We start from the raw sequence: 19,802 nt of genomic DNA, 5'->3' as shown, positions 1-19,802 counted from the left end.
AATGAAATCTTTGACTCTGTGCCTCCACTTTACTGACTGAACGGTAAGTAACCGAGTCAGATAGGAAATTACAAACTTTCAGCTTGATGATGTTGATGGGAACAGACATCAGAATGGATCTCTTCCCACGGTCTGTTCCTCTCTGGAAGATTCAACACTCATATGTCCCACTGTCATTAGTCATCACATTCATCAGAATCAGAGACACATCCTTCATCTCTGTGTCCTGCAGGTCCACTCGGTTCATAAAAGAGTTGTTTGTCATACTTCTCCACAGTCTCTTGTGTTTTATCTTTCTTGACTTGGAATTTCTCTTTCATTTCTTGGTCTTTGTTAGAACAAACACTCCTGCTGTTGTAAAGCCTTGAGCGGTGACCGGGATTCAAACAACAGTCTTTTCATTGGAACTTCTCATCAGTACCTTTGCTCCTAGGTTTTGTTGCCTCTGAGATTAGATTTTTTTCCGCCTCACTTTGTCTCAGTGCCTGCAGCGAAGTAACAGGCTTGCCTTTGCTTCTCCGGTCAAAGATCTGACAAATTGGCTAAAGGCAGATTCCTGGTAACTTGATGTGGACCATGGCAGCCTCACAATACGAGAAAATCAATAAATTCTCAAAGTTCAAAGCTGTCCTTAGATCCAATCTTGGGCCATGCTTGGAGTTTATCTCTATAGGAGTTTGCGATTACAAATGGGTTCCTGCATCTGTCCTCCAAAATTCCCCATGAAGCAACATATGCAGATTCCATTCTAAGAAGGAAATAGCCATCAATTGCTCTCTTGGTGTCCACTTGCACATCTGCGGAGGTAGTTTATCTTCTCCCTGTCTTGAATGTTCTTCAGTGGATTGGCACTGAATAGCTACTGACTATTCAGGTACAGGGATTCTATTGGCACAAATGCTGTATTCTTCACCGTGTTTCCTCTAAAGCTCTTTGAAGCATCGCACACTCCTCCTCAACATGAGCTTTAAATTCGGCTTCCTCTTCTTCTCGCTCTATCCTCTGTTTAACTTCCTTAACTTCTCGTTCGACGCTTGATGACTGCAGCCTCTTGTTCCGCCAGTTTCCTTTTAACTTCTGTTTCTAGCTGCTGTATTTCCACTTCTGCCTTTCTTCTTCTTGTAATACTTCCAGCACAGCTGGGCTTGCAGCAGCAGCATCAGCATCAGCACCAACTTCTTGTCATTTCAGAGAGGACCTGCTTGAATGTTCTGAAGCTCTTTTCAAAACAGAAGAAACCAAACTTAATTTACTGGTGCCTGAATCGAAAAGAAATCCTGCTTCAGTCTAGTACTCTCTTTGTGCAATCCTCCCATCCAGTCGATCTGAGGCTCTGGAAAGAATAAACTTAGAAATCTCTACACACAGATTCACCTTCCACCTTCTGTTTATTGATCTGGACTTGAGATATTACGTAGTTCATCATAAAACCGCTGTACATCAGCAGAAAGACTTGTTAGATCACTAATAACATCAATAGGCAAATCATCAGATAAAGGCACTCTTATTTGTGACCAGGGTTGCTTTGCATATTCAACATGTGTTCTCCATTTGTTGTAAATATAGCTGAACTTTTGTTGAAGACATTTATTTATTTTGCCTTGCATTTTTTTGCCTTTCTCTGACTCTGACTTGTTCTTGGATGCTTACTTTGACCTACTTCTGGTAGATCTTGGGAACATACACTGTTGTCTAAGTGCTTTTTTTTTTAACAGACTGTTCACTAGTATTCAATATATGGAAAACACAGATCATCAATATCCGAAATGAAAAGTAACCTTCATTTACTGTCCCATACACAAACATTCAGTGAAACAGTGAGGAAATGTATCAAGCAGTTTATCTTGATACCTTAAATTTGTCTGTAAATTGCAAGCTTTGCTGCATTACTGAACCAGAACAGTCACAGTCAACAGTTTTTTTGTATCTAGAATGCTTTAAATTCTTGATTTGTAAAATAAAATGTAGAAAAAGCAACATTTGGATTGTAAATATAAGGAATGAGAGTTTTTTCTTGTCAGATTTCCAGAACATCCATTTTCTATTCCCATTTATTCCAACTCAGGGTTGCGGGTGGAGGCTGGAGTGAGAGGCAGGGTCCACACTGGACGGGTTGCCAGTCCATCACAGAGACAAACGAGTCAAACAACCATCCACACTCACTCCAAGGGACAATTTAGTCACCAATTAATCTGTAATGCATGTTTTTGGGCCACGGTGGGAAGTACCCGGAGAGAACTCACACATACATGGGGAGAACATGCAAACTGCACACAGAACGGCCACAGCTGGGATTTGAACCAGGAACCCTCTAGCTGTGAAGTGACACTGCTAACCACTCCATCAAACAGCCCATTTCCAGAATATTCTTTCTGGAAATCCAAAATGTAACTGCAGATTTTTGGAACTGACACCTGAAAACGCACGACTGCTTAAAGTGATGCAATTTGTTCTGAGAAGAACAGCAACAGTATCTGAAATGATAATTTTGACTGAGAAGAATTAAATGTATCCAACATAACTGTAACATTTAACATTTCTGAAACTTAGTTTTGACAGATACGAACAAAGTCTAAAATATATACATTTTTTTAAATTCTACAAAAAAAATATTGTAGATATCTTTAATTACAGCTCTGAGTTGTAAAAATGTCATCTTGAACAAGAGGAAGTCTATTATGAACAATTAAAAAACAGTTACACACACATGTTGATCAAAAATCATGTAAAACATGCATCTGAAATGTTTCCACAAAAAGAAATAAACAGAAAGGAGTAAATCCCAAAACTGATCCAAATCAACAAAATAATTATGGCAGCAGCTGAATGAGGCTACAAGCAGTGAGAAACTGAAATGCTTCAGACCTGAAAAATGACATTTACATAATCACAACTACAAAAAAACAACCCTCAAATAATTAGTTTAATGAGGAAACATTTCAAATATCTAACTCTTTGCAGTGTAATCAGCCCACTCATGTAAACCCACTCGAATGGCTAATGTTGAACTTTGAGGAGCTGAAGAACGCAGAATGGAGCTGCTGCTTTTCATCATCCAGTCAGACGTTCTGTCCCATCAAGAAAGATGTTTTAATGGAGCAGATGCAACATTTATATGGACTGCAGAAACTTTTTCTCACTCTATTCGCTAGTGTTAGAAAGCTTGTGAGCCCACAGACTCACACCTTGATTAAAAAAAGTGACGTAAACATAACAATAAAGGAGAAATTTACCCTCATATCTGGTTATCTGTAGGCTTTTAGCGCTTGTTTGCAATGTAACCTGTATTCTGGCTCATAACTGAAAAATACTGGCTTGTTCGAAGATGGCTGCTGAAATCGCTTGATGGAACATCTTGAAAATTTGCTGTTGTCGAGGTATGATGAGGATTAGATTCAGCCCTTCTCTTTTCAAACCATCTTCGCGTAAACAGGAGACAGGCTGACAAAACACATTTTTAATCATACTATATTATAATCAGCATTATTGTGTTCTCTAGCCAGCAGCAGAGGAAGGTTTGTTGTCTTCTTCAGAGTGTCTTTAAGAATCTGTTCTTTATGAGACAAACTTTGCTAACTTTGTTAGAGTCCAGCTGTTGGGGTGATGAGCTTCAGTTTCCCCTTTAGACATCAACATCAGTGTTTCTAAGAGCCATGGGAAGAGCATGAAAAGCAGAACAACAGTACAATTATTTCTTCTTCTAAAAACATTCTTGTATTAAAGATATAAAATATCTTTATAGAGGTTTCTGCATGCGGTCACACTGTTAGTGGCCAGTGGCAGAAGTCTGTGCAGTTGATTGACAGGTCAGGCAGCCTACGGTCTTTGAGCCAGACGGCTCTTCCCCTCTTCCTGTTCGGCCAGCTTGAAGTGAGTGTAAGACAGGATTCCGGCCAGAGTGCAGAGGATCCCCAACGCCTGAGTGAGAGAGAGCAAAAAAGGAAGAGAAAAAGAGTTTGGAGGAAATAATTCAAGTATAAAAGGTCATTGGTTTAAATCACCAGAGCAGCACAGAAGGACTCACCTGGTTGAGTGACAGCGGTTCATGGAACAGCAGGTATCCTCCAACCAGAGTGATGCAGAACTTAAAATGACCGAACATGTTGTAGCTGAGAGCAAGAGTCAAGAGGACAACACATAAACTTCATCCAAACAGATTATTACAGAGTAAAACAACAGAGTAAAACAAGCACATAAAACTTTCAAGTTTACTTTAAAAACACCAACAAACCCTGTAACTCTCACATAAACCGCTCTAAGGTTTAAAACATACTTAAGATTTTATTACCTCCTCGAAAAAGCTATAAACCTACAATTCTGAATTAAACTCCAAAAAAAATCCAACACAACCAAACAACCTCCAAGATCAGTTGCCAAAAGGTTCTGAATCCCTTTAACAAGACCAGAAAGGTGTCCACGAATACTTCAAATTCTCCAGAGGAAGAGAAAATATGCTTAAACAAAACACACTCTAAGCTAAAACTTTACCCAAGGAGGTCTGAAACCTCAGCAACAAGACAACAAAGTAAGCACTGAAAGCCAGAGTGGAAAATCAGACCTCCATCTTAAATAAGGAGTTCTGAAGCCCTTACATGAACATTAAAAAACTCCCTACAAAGCCTTCATGACTCATGAAGAAAACCACAGACCTGCTCAAGAAGAAAACTTTTCCCAAGACCGCTAAAAACTATTCTGAAGGAGACCAAGAACACGCACAAGAAGCTCCAAACTTTTGAAGAACGCTTCCCACATGGGCTCAAACAATCTGTTGTTTTAACAGCCTGTAACAGTAAAAACTCCCTTCTGAACCCAAAGACCTTTAGGTCCCTGTGTGTGTGTGAGGATACGTGACAGCCGAGGTGTTTCCAATGATCCAGTAGATGGACAAGTTGACCAGGAACGCCACCACGCCCGAGAACAGTACTGTCACCTAGGCAACAACAGAACAAAACTGTTAGCCAAACAGCTTTTACAATAAAACCCTGTAACATTACTCAGCCTTAACAGAGGGGTTTATGACCTTTGGTAAATAAACATTCACATCAAGTAACTACACAACAGATGCTGAGCCCCAAACCAAACGATTTACAGGTAAAAGTGTGTAAGTGTTGTTTGTGTGTGACATGCTGAATCTGACCAGAGCAGGCAGAGACCACGGTCTGAATATCCCGCCGTCTCCGGACAGCGGCTCAAACAGAGGGATGATGCAGAGCAGGAAGCCTGATGACAGAGGAGCCTGACACAACAGTGCTGTCGTCACATCGCTGCCAGCATCAACACAACATACTGCAACAACTGTTCAGTGTTCACATGAGGAGAGGTTACCTGCATCTGACCGCTGTCAATAAACACACACTTACTGTTTAAACACATCTGTCTGACATTCACTCAACTGAAATGCTTGTTGGACAATGTTTATTTCCTTTTAAGTACAAGAAATCTGAGTGTTAGTTGAGCTGAAGAAAAAAACAGAACGATATAATATTAGATATCTGGTACTTTTTCTGCCAAAGTATTTTACCCATGCTTGGATCGTGGGATAGAAAAGTCATTACACTGAGAAGATCAACAATTCCCAAGTCTAGAACAATGTGAAGACCAATGGCAACAGTACACAGTCTAAAACCTAAAAACAAACCCATTTGACCAAAGTGACATATCAAGAGAAGGAGAACAAGCTTCATATCAAATACCAGCAAGGAACAAAACAAGGAAACACTAAGAGGTCCCAGAAGGCAAACCAAACCAGTCGTCTAATTCCAAGCTGACCAAATGATGGGAGTGAAGTCGTCGTCGTCGCCCCCCCCCCCAAAAAAAAAAAGCATACAAAAATGCTGAATACACAAAAGAAACATGCTACAAGTCCCAGAGGAATAGCCAAACAGTCCTAAATGGAGGACAAAGAGTCCCAAATGAGTATCTGCAAGTCTCAAAATAAGTCGAAAGCTAGCAAGTCCTAAGTCAAGAAAACCAAAGTCAACCTGAAGCTAAAACCTTTCTTAAAGCTGCGGTCGGCAACTTTTTTTTAGTCATATTAGCTTGAACTGTCATGGGATTCTGGAAGTAGAATATTAAATAGGCGGGGCGGTCGGTGGCGTAGTGGGTTAAGCAGCCGCCCCATGTACAGAGGCTACAGTCCTCGCTGCAGCTGGCCCCGGTTCGAGTCCCGCACCGGACGGCCCTTTGCTGCATGTCTTCCCCATCTCTCTGCCCCCTGCTTCCTGTCTCTCTCCAACTGTCTATCCATTAAAGGCATAAAAAGCCCCCCAAAAAAAATCATTAAAAAAAAAAAAGAATATTAAATAGGCTGTTTAGGAAAAATAACAAAATCTGTAGCTCCCTCTGAAGCCTGTAATCATGCTTGCAAAAATCGAGCGCTCCCGGCTGTTTTTAACCAATCAAGTTAGGGTGGAGGAATCCTACCTGTCAATCACAGCTTGTGCACACGCTGTGTGCGCTCACACTGGTGTGAACTCACGTGCACAACCTCGTCCACAGAGGGGGAGGGGTTTGGGGGGCGATTCGGAGCTTGTTAGAGGTTGGGAGAGGGACCTGAAAGTTGTATCAGTTCGAATTTTCCGACTTAAGACTCGGAATTTTGAAAACCTGCCGACGGCAGCTTTAAGAGGTTCTGAAAACTTGGCAGAAAGACAATAAAGTTCTTCCTTCAGTAAAGCAAAGACAACCCTTCTAAAGGGGTCTAAAACTCCTAAAACAAGCACTCCACAAGGCCCTCAAACCTTCCCAAAGTTTTCCCTTTTTCCAACCTTCAAGTTTTAAAAAATACCTCAAAAAGATCAGAGATGTACATTTATCTATGAAAACAAAGAAACCCTGGAAACCCAAGAAGGTTGATAGTGTATATAAGAAGTTTAGAAGAAGCCCTTACCTGTATGCTAGAAAACTCAACAACAAGTCCCAAACTGAGTCTCAGAGTCAAGTCCCCTAAAATAACCAACAAGTAAAAACTAACATGTCACTAGTCCAAAATGAAGGGGGAAAGTCCTATAGCCATATAAGCAAGTGCCAAATTAACTTCAAAGCCAAAAATCAGCACATCCTAAGTTTAAAAACCAAACAACAAACATTTGCAAGTCCTAAATTAAGTCCAAAATAAAAAGGAAACCAATTCCAAAATCAAATGTGAGCAAGTCGAGAAACAAATCTCAAGTCAACAACAACAAGTACAATGTTGAAACCAACGAATACCATGCGTGGTTCGAAATGAAGAGAAATGTTTCCCAAAAAAGGTAAAACCCACACGTCAGAAGTAAAAGTCCCAAAAAATGAAAGGGTCAATTCAATGATAATCTAAAATTAAATCCAAATTCAAACCAATAATTCATTAATAACCAATAACAAGTTTCAGGTCAAGACCAGTAGGTCAGAAGTCAGTTATATCAAGATTCTACAAGTGGCACATAGTTTTATCTGGGCTCTATCAGCAGATAAAGAGCAATAACCAACCTTCGGCCATTACAGTATAAACATAATTACTGTTTGTTCTGTGTGTCTCTGAGTCCTACCTGATAATACAGAAGCTGCATGGAGTTCACCTGGAGCTCATGTTGTTTAGCTCCAACCCACTGAGAGACACACACAGGCAGAGGTGGATTATTTCTGTCCTCTCCGTCTCACACACACCAGTTTGTCGTCACAGTAGATCTACTCACCACTTGGTAAAGCGAAGTCACCAGAACACCTAATGAAGCAAAAGTTGTCCCTAGCATGTTGAACCGCACGTCGTAGTACGAGTTTAATATCACCCCTAATGTGATGGGCACCTGAAGGAAAAAGACAGGGGGAAAAAAAAAAAAAGTAGGATTCTAGTAATGTTTCATGCAACAAAATGGCCAAACACAATACCCTGTCAGGTTACAGCAAGTTTGGCTCGGCCTTAACATCTGGCGAGCTGCTAGGTTCAGATTACTATAACAAATAGATGAGATCTTAACCAATGTTAGTTTAATCTTGGTGGAGAAGGTCTTCTTGTAGTACGTGGTCTGGATGAGAATGATGACGGGGGTGGTCATGGCCTTTGCCAGCTGGTACGTTCCTATTGAGTTATTCTGCAGGGAGAGGTTGGTGAAGGCCACAAACCCACAGAAGCTGAGCGCCAGCCACACAATCCGCCGCAACGGGAGGTTTTTCGGACAGAAAATGTCCATTTTTTGGCAGATGTAGAGTCCCAGCCAGGTGACCACGAAGTGGACGAGGGTTAAGGTCATGTTGGGGAAGCCGTAGTGTACGTAGATCCATTTGTTGATGAAGACGATGCAGATGGAGGACAGGAGGTTTACCAGCAGGCCGGCGGCGATCCGTCTGTTGGCTGAAAAACTCAATAGCCGCTCAGTCATGGTTCTGGAGGTTTCTGAGCTTCACTTTCCCCAGCAGAGCTTTGTAAAACTTAGCTTAGTTGTTCACACTGCAAACAGAGAAGAGAGCGTTATAAAGTTGAAAATCCGAGCCAAATTCAGAAGTTAATGTTACTTTGTGTGATGTGTACAGAATCCCAATGTTAGAGCCATACATTTTTCATAAATGCAACTTAAATAATGGAAACAAATGATGTGCATTTGTGACAGGCTGCTAGTGACAAAGTGCCTAAAGATACTATTTAAAAGTCTTGACTTTGAAGCCTCATATATTTCAAGCTTGAATGATTCATAGGTCAGTGTTTAGGGTCTGGGTACTAAAGTATAATCCGTTTTACTGTCAAAACGAAAAAACAAAAAACGGAAGTAGCTGTCCTTTTTCCGTTTTTCGTTTTAAACCAAAAACGAAAAAAAAGGTGAAAAAACGGATTTTGTTGATTTCATAAAAAAACGAAAAAGGAAAAGACCAAAATCAAATAACGGACCAAATTTGTTTTTTTGAAATTACTTTTTTCATTTTTCGTTTCTTACATTCGAACATGACGGCAGGCAGACCGGAAGCGGAAGTAACGCCAAAATAAAATTAGTGTGCTAATTTAATAGCAAACATATTTTCCGCTTTTTATACACCCATTGTAGGTAGTAGGATATAAAATTATAATATTCTACAAAAAAAGTGATCACAGCCAAATATGACAAAAGATGAGGTTAGCCTTTCATTTCTGACAGCTGAACATTGCACATCTACAAAACTTAAACAAAATAAACAAGAGCAACAACCGTCTATTTTTTTTTCTTAAACAATGTTTTATATTGTTTTCATATAATTTGCTGACGGCAATTATAGAGTGCGTGTGTTATACTGAAAGCGAGGCTGGATGTGTCTATGAATATAGACAACAGTGAGGTTCTTTTTGTTGTTTTTTTAAATGTGTTTAATTTGTTCAATAAGCAGATATACAAAAGACAAGACTACACAGAATAATAAAACGATGACAACAACAACAAGCTGGGAACAACAACGGAAAAATCCAAACTCAAATGGAAGGATCAGTTCCAGATAGATGTGACAGGTACATTATACAGTTTAAAATGAGCTAGAGATACAGCGGGAGCTGAAAAAGAAGAGAGACACACACCCCCCCACCACAAAAAAAAAAAACATCAGAGCATTTTATACAAAAACGCTTGTCAGTATAGAAGAGATGTTTACATTGATATAGTCAAGAAATGGTTTCCATATTCTTCTGGAAGGTAGAGTAAAGATTTTAAAACTGGCTTGATGTGTTCAGATCTCTTATTCCGGGTTAAAACTCTAGCAGCAGCGTTCTGGATGAGCTGCAGATGTTTAATGCTCTTTTTGGGAAGTCCAGTTAAAAGACCATTACAGTAATGGAGTCTACTGGAGATGAATGCATGGATGAGTTTCTCCTTGTCTTTTTGGGAGAGGAAACCTTTAATTCTGTTGATGTTTCTGAGGTGGTAAAAAGCTGCCTTGGTGACAGCTTTGATGTGGCTGCTGAAAGTCAGATCTGAGTCTATCAACACTCCGAGGTTACGAACTTGGTCAGTGATTGTAAGGTCCCGAGTCTCAAGATAACAGAGTTCCACTGATTTTTCTTATTCATGTACATGAAAAAGAAAAATCAGTGGAACTCTGTTATTTTATGTCAGGGACACTTTGTTTCGACCATTTCTCAACATATTCTTATTCCGAATCATACAAGGCTGTAAGACAAAACATAATAAATCCCTGGAATAAGGGTGAAGCTTGCGCTCTGACGTGTATATACACAACTGCCATGAGCAAAGAGCAAAGCATATTTGTTTATAGTGTAGGCTACAGTGCTTCATTCAATACACTGTTTCAGAAGTTAGGGTAGTTCAGCATATTACATGGTAAGTGGCCGCGAGTTATGCTGTAAGACTGGAGAAGGTGGGAATTGGCCAGGAGTTAGGCTAAACTGGAAGTCCGGGCAAAGTAGGAAATAAGTGAGCGGGATGTACACTCTAATACGCAGACAGTATTGTGAAGTGTTACCTAAAGGTCTTTGTTGTTGTACAGAGACGCTATGATTTGCTTGTACAGCACCTGAAAGAAACCCTCACAGAGGGAACTGGGTGTTGTGATTAATGAGGAGATGTGGGAGGACATCTGGGATAATGCAAGAAAAATAACTGTTTGTAACCGGACAAGAGCGTTGCAATTTAAGATACTGCATAGAGCACATGTTAGTCCAAGCCGTCTCTCCAAGTACAGGAAGGATGTCTCTCCACTCTGTCTTAAATGTAAGACATATCGGGGGGCGCTGTTGGACACTGAGCATGTAGGACGTGTCGCCCTTTTGCTCCGCGAGTTTGCGTTTATTTTAACTTATTAACACAGTTTATCTTCATTAGTTTGGCCGGTGCACAAGTTTAACAAGTATTCGATCAGTTTCGGTGTGTTTTGGGGGAATTTCAACCGACAATGGCAGCTCCACGTGGAAATTCGGCTCGTACGGGCCGTGCTAAGGCTTCTTCCTCGACTGAGCCCGCTTCTCCGCCGAAGGTGGTGACGGACCCCGAGTGTGCGCCCAATCTGGATCACCTCCAGACTATGCTGAACCAGTTGAAAGGGGACATTTGTGGTAAAATAGACTCGCTCTCTTGCGAGCTTCGAGCGGACATTTCTTCGGTAAGAGAGGAGCTTAGGCATGCAATCGAACCGATGAAACAAAAACTTAGCTCCCACGATCAAGTTATCAAGGAGTTACAGCGCGCATGTACGGACCACAGTGACCTACTGTCTTCACTGGATTCAACAGTTTCCACGCTGAAAGCTGAGGTTAAATTGCTGGCCGATAAATGTGAGGACCTGGAGGGTAGAGCGAGGAGGAACAATATACGGCTGGTGGGTGTGCCGGAGGGGGCCGAGGGTGTGCGCCCCACTGAATTTATTGCCCAGCTGTTGATGGACACCCTCGGCCTGGATGAGCTGCCCCTACTCGACCGTGCGCATCGCACTCTCCGGCCCAGGCCCAGCGACGGTAAACCACCCCGGCCCTTTGTGATCCGTGTTCACTTTTTTCACGTGAGGAATGACATCTTACGGCGGGCCGGCGAGACCTCCAGGGACTCCCCTATCCTCTTCCAAGGCAAGAGACTGTTTCTCTTCCCCGACTACACTTCGTCGGTGGCAAAGAAACGTGCTGCATTCACAGACGTTAAACGTCTGTTACATTCGTGCCCTGGTGTAAAGTTTGGATTGAGGTTTCCTGCAACATTGAGAATCACTCTTCCCGGTGGAGCTACACACACCTTTGAAGACCCGGCCACTGCAATGGACTTTGTCAAGGTGAACTTAAAGTCTGGTGTCTCTTCTGGAGCTACAGTTTAACAGCGGCTGGCAGTTCGTTTGGTAAGCTGGGTAAAGTTAACCCGTTTCCTGTTAGTAAGCCGCCCTGCTTTAAGTTTGTGACACTTGGACTTGAGCCACTTTTCGTATTTTGCGACTGTGTTTGTTTACATATTCATTCTGTGCTTTATTACAAACTCGGATGAGCACTACTAGTTTGTGCTGTAAACGGAGCGTGTTAGGATGTTTTTGGTAGTTTGGGGGATTTGCTTGCGTCTTGTTTGGGAAGATGCTTCAGCTTGGGGGGGGGGTGGGTGTGTGGGGAGTTCTGCCTTTTTTTCTTGCTGTGTGTTTTGTGTTCTGTTTAGTCAGGTCGTCCATGTTTTACTTTATCTCTTTGACTGTTATACATTCCTCGCTGCTGTGTACACTATTACTTGATCAGCATGCAGCAGCCTAGGATGCCACGACAATCAGGGACAGGACTCAGATTTGTTAGCTGGAACTGTAATGGTCTTAATCAGCCTATTAAACGTAGTAAAGTTCTTCACCATCTTCAACAATTAGGTGCTCATATTGTTTTCCTTCAAGAGACTCATTTAAAATTTTGCAGCCATATCAGATTAAAGAGGAGGTGGGTCAGTCAAGTATTTCATTCTAGTTTTAATGGTAAATCTAGGGGTGTTGCAATTTTGATTCATAAATCGGTTCCTTTTGTGTGCTCTAATGTAATAGCTGACCCTAATGGAAGGTTTGTGTTTGTAACAGGGCAGCTATATAGTAATTCTGTGATTCTGGCTAATGTGTATGGTCCAAACTGGGATGACGACAATTTTTTCCACCAATTGTTCGCTAAATTACCTGACATGTCCACACATTTACTCATTATGGGGGGTGATTTCAACTGTTGGCTTAATCCTGTATTAGATCGTTCTTCCGCTAGACCAGGAGTGTCCTCAAAGTCTTCTAAGACCATTTTATCCTTTATGGATGAATTCTCAGTCTCGGATCCATGGCGCTTTCTTAATCCATCTGGTAAAGCCTATTCTTTTTTCTCTCATGTACATCATTCCTTTTCTCGTATTGATTATTTTCTCCTAGACAACCGATTTCTCCATTCTGTTCAGTCTTGCTCTTATGATACTATTCTAATATCAGATCATGCTCCTACCACACTGGAGTTATTCATTCAGGAGCGCGAATGTACCCGCCCCCCTTGGCGTCTCAATACGCGCTTGCTATCTAATGAGGACTTTGTTAAATTTGTTTCTAATCAAATTGACTTTTTTCTTGCTACCAACAGAACTCCAGGGATCTCAGCCTCCCTTCTTTGGGAGACTTTGAAAGCATATATTAGAGGTGAAATCATTTCATACAGCAGTTATGCAAACAAACAAAGGAAAAAAAGATTAAAGGAATTGAGGTTACAAATCTCCCAGCTCGATAATATTTATGCTTCTTCCCCATCTCCTAACATATATAAAGATCGTCTTTCTCTTCAAGCTGAGTTTGATGTTCTTTCTACTAAAGAGGTTGAGGAGCTCTTATTTAAGGCTAAATATTGTTATTATGAATCTGGGGATAAGGCGACCAAACTTTTGGCCCATCAGCTTCGACAGGCTTCCTCCTCTCAACAGATTCCACAAATACATACCCCTTCTGGCATCACAACCGATCCAAAAAAAATTAATGATCAGTTCAAACAGTTTTACTCCTCTTTATATACTTCTGAGGTTGAGTCTGATCTGTCAGCCCTGGATAGTTTTTTTGACTCACTGGAGTTGGTTAGGGTAGATGCTGATACTGCTGAGCAGTTGGAGGGCCCAATCACCATAGATGACCTTAAACGGGCTACATTTTCCATGCAGTCTGGGAAATGTCCAGGCCCGGACGGTTTTCCGACCGAGTTTTACAAGACCTTTTTTGACAAATTAGCACCAGTTTTGATTGAAATGTTTAATGAATCTCTTACTCTGTCTAATTTACCTCAGACTCTAAATCAGGCCTCCATATCATTACTCTTAAAAAAAAATAAGGACCCTCTGTCTTGCTCAAGCTACCGTCCAATTAGTCTTTTATCTGTGGATGTAAAACTTCTGTCCAAATTATTAGCTCTGCGACTGGAATCAGTTTTGCCTCTGATAATCTCTCCTGATCAGACAGGTTTTGTCCAGAACAGACATGGGTTCTTTAATCTCAGGCGACTTCTTAATGTTGTTTATAATCCGTCTACGTCAATGGGGCCAGAAGCCATAATTTCATTAGATGCCGAGAAGGCTTTTGACCGAGTGGAGTGGAGTTACCTTTTTTACGCTTTGGAGAAATCTGGTTTTGGCCAAGAGTTCATTTCTTGGATTAAATTGCTCTATTCATCCCCTATGGCTTCAGTCAGAACTAATGACACACATTCAGATTATTTCCCATTGTACCGCTCCACTCGTCAGGGTTGTCCTCTGAGTCCTCTTCTGTTTGCTGTTGCTATTGAACCTCTGGCTATTGCGCTTCGTTCAGAGCCACGCATCACTGGTATAACAAGATATGGTCTTGAACAGAAGGTCTCCCTCTATGCTGATGATTTATTACTATATGTGTCCAATCTTCCTGTCTCAGTTCCGGTTGCTCTTGATATCCTTAGTTCTTTTGGTCAGATTTCAGGCTATAAACTAAATTTGGACAAGAGTGAGCTGTTTCCTTTAAATCAGGGTGCGCGGGAAGCTGCTCAGGGTTTCCCCTTCAAAATTGTTCCATTTGGCTTTAAGTACCTTGGTATCCAGATTAGAGACCGATTTGAAGATTTGTTTAAATATAATTTTGCTCCTTTGTTAGATCAGATACAGAAGGACTTTCAACGGTGGTCACTGTTGCCTCTTTCCCTTGTGGCCAGGGTTAATTCGGTCAAGATGAACATCCTCCCCAAATTGTCTTATCTCTTTCAGTGTGTACCTGTCTTTCTCCCTCAATCTTTTTTTCAGAAATTAGACAAATTAATCACTGAGTTTATATGGAACAGGAAGGTCCCTCGTTTGCGAAGGGAGCTGTTGCAGAGACCTAAGCTCCTGGGGGGCTTGGCCCTTCCTAACTTGAGGTTTTACTACTGGGCTTCCATCCTTAGGCTAATTCAGCTTTGGATTTCTCTGGAGGGGGCGCCAGTTCCTCCTACATGGTTGAGTATGGAGATGTTTTCTGCTAAACCTGCTTCGCTGACTGCGCTCATCCACGCTCCTCTTAGTTTTTCTCTCTCCCCTTTTTGCAATAATATCTTAGTTAAATCCACTTTGAAGATTTGGAAGCAATTTCGACGCTACTTTGGTCTACAGACCTTCTCTTTCCTGGCACCTTTATCAGCTAACCCGGCTTTTCATCCTTCCTTGATTGATGGGGCTTTTTCTTTGTGGTCTGACTATGGCATCAAGGCATTTAGGGACTTATATATTGCCGGTACATTTGCATCCTTCCAGCAGCTCTCAGAGAAATTCCGGTTGCCTAGACAGCATTTTTTTAGATATCTTCAAGTTCGTAGTTTCATCCGCAATCTTAGCCCCGATTTCCCAAATCTCCCTGGAGCCTCTCTGGTTGACTCCTTTTTAACCCCATTCCCTACCATCAAGGGTGCTATTTCACGTTTATACAATCGTATCTATTCTTTGCAGCTAACCCCGCAGCACAAAATTAAAACCCAATGGGAGGAGGATCTGGGGGAGGAGATCTCAGAGGAACTGTGGGATGCCATTTTGCGTCGCGTTCACTCCTCATCTATTTGTGCTAGACATGGTCTGACCCAGTGCAAAATTCTACATCGTACCCATTTTACTCGAGTAAGGCTTTCCAAAATCTTTAATGATGTCGATCCCACATGCATAAGATGTCATCAGGCTCCAGCTACCCATGTCCATATGTTTTGGTCTTGTCCTTCACTACTTAATTTTTGGACACAGATATTCAACTCTATTTCTGTTTGTACAAAGGTTCAATTTGATCCAACAGCATGTACTGCTTTGTTTGGGGTCTTACCTCCTACTTTGCAGCTTCCTAAATGTAAAGCAGACTTTGTAGCCTTTGTTTCCTTATTGGCTAGACGTTTGATTTTATTGAGATGGAAGTCCTCTGCACCGCCTTCTCACTCCTCTTGGATCAGGGACATCCTTCAGTTTGTGAAGTTGGAGAAGGTTAGGTACTCCATACGTGGTTCTCTTGCAAAGTTTGATAAAACTTGGGGTCCATTTTTCGTACATGTTGAGGGATTGACTTTTACGGCTATTCCTGAGTAGCCACCCTGATTGTCTACTAGTTGTGAGTTTTTCTTGTGTGATTTTGTAGCATGCTGGGAATGTTTTTTTTTTTATTATTATTTATCTCTGCTTAATTGAACATATTATTAGACTTGTATTTAGCAGTGGGTGACCTATTTGTGTTTTTGTTTTGTTCTGTGTATTTGTTGTTCGCTTTCATTTTTATTTATTTATTTATATAATTTTTTTTTTTTTTTTTTTTTTTGGTAATTCTTCTTACTATTAGTTATTCCTTATCTGATTTCATTTTATTTTATGTATTATTTTTATTATTATTATTTTTACTTGTTACACTTGACACTGTTTTGACTCTCGTAATATCATCTCTTGATTTTGTTATGTCACTGAAAAATCAATAAACAAATGTTTAAAAAAAAAAAAAAAAAAATGTAAGACATATCATTTATTAATCCAGAGGGAAATTAAGGTGTCCAGTAGCAAACATACATCAATACAAAATACACAAGGCAATACACACATCATTACACATATATCAACCATATAGCTCTTCCATACATTCAGCAAAAAGGCAGATCTCACACACACACACACACACAGTATGTGTCTATTGTCCTAGTGTATTGTCTCTTCTTTTTCAGCTCCCGCTGTATCTCTAGCTCATTTTATACTGTATAATGTACCTGTCACATCTATCTGAAACTGATCCTTCCATTTGAGTTTGGATTTTTCCGTTGTTGTTCCCAGCTTGTTGTTGTTGTCGTCGTTTTATTATTCTGTCTAGTCTTGTCTTTTGTATGTCTGCTTATTGAAAAAATTAAACACATTAAAAAAAACAACTCACTGTTGTCTATATTCATAGACAGCCTCGCTTTCAATATAACACACGCACTCGCATTCTATAATTGCCATCAGAAAATTAAATGAAAACAATATAAAACATCTTTTAAGAAAAAAAAAAGACGGTTGTTTATTTTGTTTAAGGTTTGTAGATGCAATGTTCAGCTAGAAATGGAAGGCTAGCCTCATCTTTTGTCATATTTGGCTGTGATCACTTTTTTTAAGCGTATTATAATTTTATATAGGCTATCACGTTCTCCCAAACAACCAGCTGTTGTATTTTCACTAAACTAAAATAAATGCAGCCTACTACCTACAATGGGTGTATAAAAAGCGGAAAATATGTTTGATATTAAATTAGCACGCAAATTTTATTTTGGCGTTACTTCCGCTTCCGGTCTGCCTGCCGTCATGTTCGAACATAAGAAACGAAAAATGAAAAAAGTAATTTCCAAAAACCAAATTTGGGTCGTTATTTGATTTTGGTTTTTTCGTTTTTCGTTTTTTTTATGAAATCAACAAAATCCGTTTTTTTGCCGTTTTTTCGTTTTTGGTTTAAAACGAAAAAAGGAAAAAGGACAGCTACTTCCGTTTTTCGTTTTTTCGTTTTGACAGAAAAACGGATTTCGTCCATTTCTCAACATATTCTTATTCCGAATCATACAAGGCTGTAAGACAAAACATAATAAATCCCTGGAATATGGGTGAAGCTTGCGCACTGACGTGTATATACACAACTGCCATGAGCAAAGAGAAAAGCATATTTGTTTATAGTGTAGGCTACAGTGCTTTATTCAATACACTGATTCAGAAGTTAGGGTAGTTCAGCGTATGGTAAGTGGCCGCGAGTTATGTTGTAAAACTGGAGAAGGTGGGAATTGGCCAGGGGTTAGGCTACACTGGAAGTCCGGGCAAAGTAGGAAATAGAGTAGAGAGTAGAGTATCATTTATTAATCCAGAGGGAAATTAAGGTGTCCAGTAGCAAACATACATCAATACAAAATACACAAGGCAATACACACATCATTACACATATATCAACCATATAGCTCTTCCATACATTCAGCAAAAAGGCAGATCTCACACACACACACACACACAGTATGTGTCTATTGTCCTAGTGTATTGTCTCTTCTTTTTCAGCTCCCGCTGTATCTCTAGCTCATTTTATACTGTATAATGTACCTGTCACATCTATCTGAAACTGATCCTTCCATTTGAGTTTGGATTTTTCCATTGTTGTTCCCAGCTTGTTGTTGTTGTCGTCATTTTATTATTCTGTCTAGTCTTGTCTTTTGTATGTCTGCTTATTGAAAAAATTAAACACATTAAAAAAAACAACTCACTGTTGTCTATATTCATAGACAGCCTCGCTTTCAATATAACACACGCACTCGCATTCTATAATTGCCATCAGAAAATTATATGAAAACAATATAAAACATCTTTTAAGAAAAAAAAAAAGACGGTTGTTTATTTTGTTTAAGGTTTGTAGATGCAACGTTCAGCTAGAAATGAAAGGCTAGCCTCATCTTGTCATATTTGGCTGTGGTCACTTTTTTTAAGCGTATTATAATTTTATATAGGCTATCACGTTCTCCCAAACAACCAGCTGTTGTATTTTCACTAAACTAAAATAAATGCAGCCTACTACCTACAATGGGTGCATAAAAAGCGGAAAATATGTTTGATATTAAATTAGCACGCTAATTTTATTTTGGCGTTACTTCCGCTTCCGGTCTGCCTGCCGTCATGTTCGAATGTAAGAAACGAAAAATGAAAAAAGTAATTTCCAAAAACCAAATTTGGTCCGTTATTTGATTTTGTTTTTTTCGTTTTTCGTTTTTTTATGAAATCGACAAAATCCGTTTTTTTGCCGTTTTTTCGTTTTTGGTTTAAAACGAAAAAAGGAAAAAGGACAGCTACTTCCGTTTTTCGTTTTTTCGTTTTGACAGAAAAACGGATTATACTTTAGTACCCGGACCCATTTGGCGGTTTCTAACGGTTTTAACGGTAATATAACGGTTTTTAAAAACTGAGTTTGACTCGACTGATTTGAAATTAGGAAACTCCCAAAGAAAACCTATTGAAATGGAGACACAGTTCATTTTAAATTACTTTAACAATGCAATACAATAATAAATGACAGATTAAACTGAACGGTACTCTTGGGGTAACAGGAATTGTAGTTCGAATCGTTGGGACTTAACTTAAAAATAGTTTATTTAACTATGTGTCTAACCGTGAGCCCGTATCACTGTCTGTCTCTCATTCTGCCACGCAATACGAAAAGTTTACCTGGGGTCTCCATCTTTCTCTCTATTTCCTTGCCTCTCGTCTCGCTCCAGCCAAACACCCGTAAGTTACCGGGCCTGCACGAACGTCTCTTCCAGCAGTTGGGGGCTGCAGTCACGCCGTTATACTGGCGAATATCCGCTTCAGGACTTGAGGGATTTCCTCCCGGTTCTCCGGAATAAAGCAGTGATTTCTTGTTGAAGGGGAAAAAAACATAAAATGCCAGTGTTCCTGTTTCCTCTGTGTTTAACACCGTTTGGTGTTGAGCAACAGCGGCTGCTAACGGACCGGAGGGTGGAGGAGGGCGGAGATGGTCTATAAAAAAAGATGTCTCACTCCATACAGAAAAACCACAGTGTGGCTTCTACTCGACACCGTGGAAACCCAAAGATAGCTTTAATCCAGGCAGCTAAAGTCAATATTTTACTTATAGATATTCATTGTCAACATTCTATTCAAATTTAAGTTTAAAAGGTGACTTTTAACGAAACTAGAAATAGCTGTTCCTGCAAAACAGCATTGAGAATGCTGATAAGCTGAAATAAGGCACCTGAAGATACTGAAGAGAAGTTTTAGAAGTTTTTTTTGTGTTTTATGATCCACTAAACTCTTCATTGTTCTTGCTTTTCTTTTTTCTTTTCTATCCTATTGTGTTTTCTCTCTCTGTAATAATTCCCTCTTTTCACACTGGCCATGAAGGCTAACTAT

General features: G+C 40.2%; 1 protein-coding gene across 1 annotated transcript; it reads right to left on the bottom strand.

Moving 5' to 3' along the window:
- Nucleotides 1–1,377: 1,377 nt before the first annotated feature.
- Nucleotides 1,378–19,374, bottom strand: slc35e3 (solute carrier family 35 member E3). Its single transcript, XM_075472242.1, has 9 exons — nucleotides 19,098–19,374; nucleotides 7,956–8,425; nucleotides 7,674–7,784; nucleotides 7,527–7,586; nucleotides 5,138–5,236; nucleotides 4,848–4,930; nucleotides 4,025–4,109; nucleotides 3,821–3,918; nucleotides 1,378–3,644 (listed from the first exon to the last, which is right to left on the bottom strand). The coding sequence occupies exons 2-9, from the start codon at nucleotides 8,355–8,357 to the stop codon at nucleotides 3,623–3,625; spliced, it is 960 nt and encodes a 319-aa protein (XP_075328357.1). The 5' UTR covers nucleotides 8,358–8,425; nucleotides 19,098–19,374; the 3' UTR covers nucleotides 1,378–3,622.
- Nucleotides 19,375–19,802: the final 428 nt, after the last annotated feature.

The sequence above is a fragment of the Odontesthes bonariensis genome, chromosome 8 (assembly GCF_027942865.1).
Source record: "Odontesthes bonariensis isolate fOdoBon6 chromosome 8, fOdoBon6.hap1, whole genome shotgun sequence".
NCBI lineage: Eukaryota > Metazoa > Chordata > Actinopteri > Atheriniformes > Atherinopsidae > Odontesthes > Odontesthes bonariensis.
This window is presented reverse-complemented; position numbering and strand designations above follow the sequence as displayed.